Source organism: Ischnura elegans, chromosome 1 (assembly GCF_921293095.1).
Source record: "Ischnura elegans chromosome 1, ioIscEleg1.1, whole genome shotgun sequence".
Classification (NCBI taxonomy): Eukaryota; Metazoa; Arthropoda; class Insecta; order Odonata; family Coenagrionidae; genus Ischnura; species Ischnura elegans.
In genome coordinates, this window is record NC_060246.1 from 18,561,909 (window position 1) to 18,567,908 (window position 6,000).

General features: G+C 40.0%; 1 protein-coding gene across 1 annotated transcript in view; it reads right to left on the bottom strand.

Moving 5' to 3' along the window:
- Positions 1 to 5,480, bottom strand: part of LOC124156777 (matrix metalloproteinase-17-like) — a 30,159-nt gene extending 24,679 nt beyond the window's left edge. Inside the window, exons 1-2 of the mRNA XM_046531329.1 lie at positions 5,400 to 5,480; positions 990 to 1,118 (exon numbers count right to left, since the gene is read on the bottom strand). Coding sequence (XP_046387285.1) covers positions 990 to 1,106 — 117 coding nt within the window. The 5' untranslated portion in view covers positions 1,107 to 1,118; positions 5,400 to 5,480. The remainder of the gene's footprint in view (positions 1 to 989; positions 1,119 to 5,399) is intronic.
- Between the last annotated feature and the right edge of the window lie 520 nt (positions 5,481 to 6,000).

Here is a 6,000-nt window from a genome sequence, read left to right on the forward strand (position 1 = left end):
GGGTTTTTATCCGCATTTAACTACCGGCTGACCCTCTTTTCCGAATCCCTTGCCTTTTAAAATAGTGTAACCTAATTAAATTAATTAATTAAAAATTAATTTAATTCCTAAAAAGGGTAAGATCACAGTTGCCCTATTTTTAACTTTCCTTTTGTGGCTAAATATAGTAGAAAAATGGTATGTGATGAGCTGTTGCAGCGAATTAAAAACGATTTGTAAGCTATAAATAATTACAAAACAAGTAAACAAATTGTGAGAAAAATTCCTGAATTGAGAACTCAAACCAGCAACAATGAGCATCATTGTCACACGTTCACTCCGCTAGACCACCACAGCTACTTTACATTGAAGTTTTATAGTACGTAAAATATGAACATATAAGGAAAACCGGGGAAAGTCCGGAATAAATGCACACGAAATCATCTTTAAATCCGACATAAATCGGAACAGAATGATCAATCTGCAAGTAACGTCTCCCTCCGAATGGATATAGCTTCACCCGCAAAAGAAATGTTTTCGGTGAGTAAACAAGGAAAACAAAAAGAACAAGGAAACTAAAATTCTCCGGGAAGCAGAAGTGGCGCCATGAACTTCGTCCTAAAAATTTTGGAAGTGACTGTACGTTAACATGTAAAATACAACATAATATGCAGATACGCCTTCTGATTAATACAGATAATCCTAATTACATTCACCGTTGGATATGTCAGTAGAAATAATATTATAATTATATTCATTCAAGAAATTTATTCCTCTAACCATTCTTTTTTGCTCCTTCGTAATGTACGTACGTAAGAATGTACGTAAGTAAGTGAGTACGTAAGTAATGTAAGAAGGTACGTAATGAGGGAGCAAAAAAGAATGATTTGTAATTAAAACTTATGAGCGCTTTTTAGGTGCGCTCAAACATAGGAACTCATGCTTCGTGGATAAATCCATAAATTAAAGTTATGGTACCATGATTAAAAACATAAGAGAGAGGAGCTGACCGCTTCGACAGCGGCGTTGTCGTCAGGTGCGGCTGCGCCGGGGAGAGGTCTTCCGAAGCACGGCACCCAGAGGAGTGGTAGCAACAGCAGTAGGAGATGCGGCAGCGGAACAGCCATTTCGTGCCGCGCCTGCCGGAAAGACGGAATAAGAAGAGTGGTCATTAACGGATTCCGTCGTATCTGCGAAGACTTTGTCTGGATTCCGCGATTATCCCTGATCGTCTTTATCCACATTATTACTGAAAGTCATCCGTCGTGACTGAACAACCAAAAACAAATACACTTTTCATATTTCATCAAAAAGATTTTAATACACAGATGACACCCACTGATGTGAATAATCAAAACAAGATAGGAGAAGGTCGGCAGGAATCGGACAGTAGCAGTTTTCATAAATTGCCGCTCGGTACAGCATCTATCACGCCCCCCTCTCCAGTGGCGCAGCGAGGGGGGGGGTTTTGAGGGATAAACCCCCCAGAGCTCAGAAATTTTAAAAAGTTAAATCCATTTTACTTAATTGGATTAATATTACTTACAGAATAGTGTAAATATTAATAAAATATCCCCCCGAAAGCCGTAAAACTCACCATTTTGAACCCTTTATCTGGAAAAATTTCTATAGTAGGGGGCCCCCGCACCTCCCGCTTACCCTGGCGGGTATTCCACACCCCAAGACACCCCAGTATTAGTTGTGCCTAAACCCCTCCCCCCCCAGCCTTAATTCCTAGCTGCGCCTCTGCCCCTCTCTGACCGCGAGAACGAACTGTCTCCGCCATCGCCAGCTTGCATCGCTGTAATGCGTAGTCTGATTTTTGTTGTGGATATTTTGATAATGTAGCGATTTTTCCCGAAGATAGCTTTGCGAAGTCACAACTTCTTTAAGAGCAAGTGCATCAAGTCGTATTTGTTTCTAAAACTCTTAGTATGCATTTTATTATTTAAACTAAGCGTTTGGGCCTAGTCGCTTCTCTGATGGCGGCATGAGAGCTGATCTGATATCTGTTGTCAGGCGGCAGGTATCGGACAAAGGGCATTCGGACAGCATGCTAGATGATAAAATTCACATTTTTACATCGGGAGTTTGTTTTTTCAAGAAGCAATGGGGAAAATAAGAGGACATTGGAGTGAAGAGAATATGAAAATTGCCATTGAAAAAATTATTTTTAAAGGATTGACGATGAGATCAGCAAATGAGAGGTGTTCTGTGCCCAAGAAATTATTTAGGGATACGGTTAAGATAATTTTGAAACGGTGGAGAAAAACTACTAAATTTTGTTACTTACTCTGATAACAAAGGAGTTTTTCAGTAAAAAATTCAGTGACAAGTAGGAGGCAACGTTGTAGGAACAAAAATTTGGACAGTCAATTGATGCCCTTAGGAAAACGGAGTTCCTGAAATTTGCCTATCACTTCGCAGAGAGGCTAAAAATCAATCACCGTTTTAGTAAAGAAAAACGTATAATATTTACTTAATTTAGATGGCAGCGTGGCTTTCTCAAGTTCATCTTCTACTGCCTGCATCATTTATGGAGAATGTTTTAACGAAGATATTATTCAATGCAAGGATTGTAAATGATTGTAAATGCGAGGATTTTCACATGAAAACTGTGCCGATTCAGAGGATAGTCTGATTTATTACTGTGACATCTGCAGAGGGAAAAAGGTCATCAAAGTTTAACGATTTTATTTCCATTGCTTTTAATTAAATATTCTTATTTTTGTTAATAATTATATTCAATTAAGAAATAAAATATATATGTGGTTCAATAACAAACTGTTTGATTTAATAAAACGCCAAGCATAAATGTTATATTATTTTGCATTTACCCGATACCACCCTCCATTCTATGAAAATAACCTAATGTAAGGTAAATTATTTTGACAAATACTATATGTTTTTTAATTTTCTATACAAGAATTACTTTAACCCTTCGCAGATAAAATAATAAGGCTTAACTTTACACATAAAGCGATTATTTATTATTATCTATACACCAGATAAATAAAAAAAGCTAAGATGTTTGATACCAGCCGATCAACCCTGCGCATAATGTCAATCGTTCAAAGCTTATAGTTTTTGAGTGTATGCTTTGAATATTTTTAACCGCAGCGCCAATTTTTATGTAACTAACGTCATTTTACATCAATTACTATATAAATATAACTCAAATAGTAACCTGCCAACCATAATAATTTCTGGAGAGAGCGTTGGCAGGCGAAGCCAAGAGTACGCCATATTGTTCTACCATGGGCGAGCCAGGAGTATGGCTACGAATATTCAAAAGTTTCTTTAATGACATTATGAAAATACCTTTTCCTCTACATTACTCAAAATACTGGTTTGATATGAACATTCCCAAAAATATGCACATTTTCAATTGCTTTTAAAAGGTATTAATTATCCTTTACGTTAATGAAATGTATGCACATAACGTAACTTTGATGTAATTGATTACAAAAACATTGAAGATTTACTTAATATAGCTTGTTTTCGGGAAACACAACAAACACGGTGGATTACATATATATTACATTGGTTAAGAGCGCTCGTCCTGGCTGCGCTGCGAACGTTGTGTACCAACATTAGATCACGTGATTAATATCAGAAGTCATTTTTTACTTAGAATTCCATAGTTATTCTTCCCCTCGAGATGATTTCCAGCATTCATGGTAATGAACAGCTTTATTCATATACGGACGACATGATGAGGTGGTGGATATGAAGAAAATCAAACTATACGAACAGAAAGTACGTGAATTCGAAGGAATTTCGGGAACATAATGCAAATGCAAATGCTCTTTGGGAAAATTAAGATACGTAGATAATTCAAAACTGGAATTTCAAGTTAAATGATTTGCAACTCGAATTAAAACACCAACAAACAATGAGACCTTCGTAAGCAGTACCATGTTTTCCGAGAGTAAGAGTACACCATGCTATAACTTGCGAATGAATTTGCTACGATTAAATATAAATCAGCCAAGAGCAGTAGACGTTATTTTTTGAAATAAGTTTGAAGGTGAAAGTGATAAGTTCCGTAAAAGTATTTTTTTTAAATATTCATTTCCGCAGCCCCGAAAACAGCGCAATTATGGCCTTGACAGTGGGGGAATCTAAAAAACAATAACGATGGAGAATCATCAATATCTATGCCCTGAATAAAGATGACTATAATCTACCAAGGCGGGATTCGAACTCGTGATATTTTCTTTGGTGGACAAGGTCCATCCATATCCCGCGACCACCGACGCCGGATTCTATCCTAATAAATTTTCCGCTGATTTAATAATGAAACTAATGATATGCATTATTGATGAAACATCTTATCTTTAAACGACAAATAGCTATCGCTCTAGGGCAGATTTCCGGCTTTCGTCCGCGTTGTCATTGCGATGGCGACGTTTCACCTACTGTGCTATGAGCATCCTCAGGCCAGGCTGAAGTGAATGGTGCTTCTGACGTGTCCGATATTTATAAGGTAACGCTAGACTGAGAGCAAGCATCCCCATTGCTGATAACTTAAAGCCGACCTTGGCTGCCTAGCACCACGGTTCTCGGTAAATTGCCATGGGAATCGATGAACCTGGACGGAGTAGTGGCTCCAAAAGCAGAAGATCCGTGGGCTGATTCCAGGTACAGGGCATTTCTTTTCTCACGGCGATTCATATGATCAAAGCTAAGATGTCTGCTACCTCCCAATGATCGGCACAAGAGGGCTGTTCGATACTAAGTACGCGTCTTCAAACCGACTTGTCCAAGGGTGGTAACTTTAATGAAATGAAAAACGCGTAAAGATACTTAGTGGACTGTATTAACAAATAGAAATGGTTCGCATCACAGAATAGATGCTTCTCGGCTGATGTCACGCTGAGCACTGCCCTCTTGTCCCTGTCTCTGAGCGTGCGGCCCTCGCACTAAGTCACCCTAGGGCCTCCACCCCCGAACCCACCGAAGGCCCCTAACCCAGTCCTCCACTCATCCATCGCGACCTCCACTCACCCCAACCCTAAGGTCCAAAAAGGGCATTCACCAAAAACCGATAGTCAAAACTCAGGCCATAAATATGTGCTAGTAATATAAACTCTATTACTCAGGATTTAATTGTCGACTCGCGGACTCTTTCGATTTCATTACAATGGGTGCTTCCCATTCATGCGACTCACGCGTCGACTTGTGTCGACTCGCGGTAACTGTTTATAACTCTCCAATTCCTGCGCGTAATCGTTTTTTAACTTGTGTCACAACAGTCGGCGACACACATAGAATGGAACACGAAAACCGCGACGCAAGTCGACTTGTGTCGACGTGTGTCAATGAAAGGAAAGCACTCAATGTGTAGTAGCAATCCGCGGAGGATTGATTCTCGGTCCGGGCGTATTATGTCCTGTTGATCCGGGTTCGAGTCTTACCTGCGATCCTCAGGCAGCGGTGGGGGCCCTTCTCCTCCGCTCTCCTGCTCGGCCGACTGGCGAATGAAGCGACACGCCCACTCCACCGCAAATGGAACTAGTGGAGCGGTTATCATCTTCAAGTGACCGACCTCCCTCGTGACTGGCACGACGAAGCGGCAGATGGCCTCGATGAGCAAGGTCGTTCGATGTATGTACCTCGATTCATTGCCTCTTCCGCTGAACTCGTGCAACGGAGTGATGATGATACCGCGAACATTACAATGAAGTGGATTCTTTAGTCGGCCTCTAAATGTGTTGACATCCACCGTGCAATTAAATGAGTTTACCAAAGTCGCCACTCGCGTCGCTGACGTGAGGAGCACAATTTATTGGGTCGTTAGCCGAGGGTGCTATTAGTGGTGAGGTGATCTTTCAAAATAATCACTTTGCAGCGCTATTTCTCTTAAACAATTAATCTCAAAATGGGTGAGATTTAGCAGTCTTATTGCTGATGCTTTAGTTTAATACCGCTCAAGATCACAATTTTTGTGTCATAAGTGCATTGTTAGGAGTTAGCATTTCTTAATTCTTATTGCAACCGATGGGGAATGATGTGTAA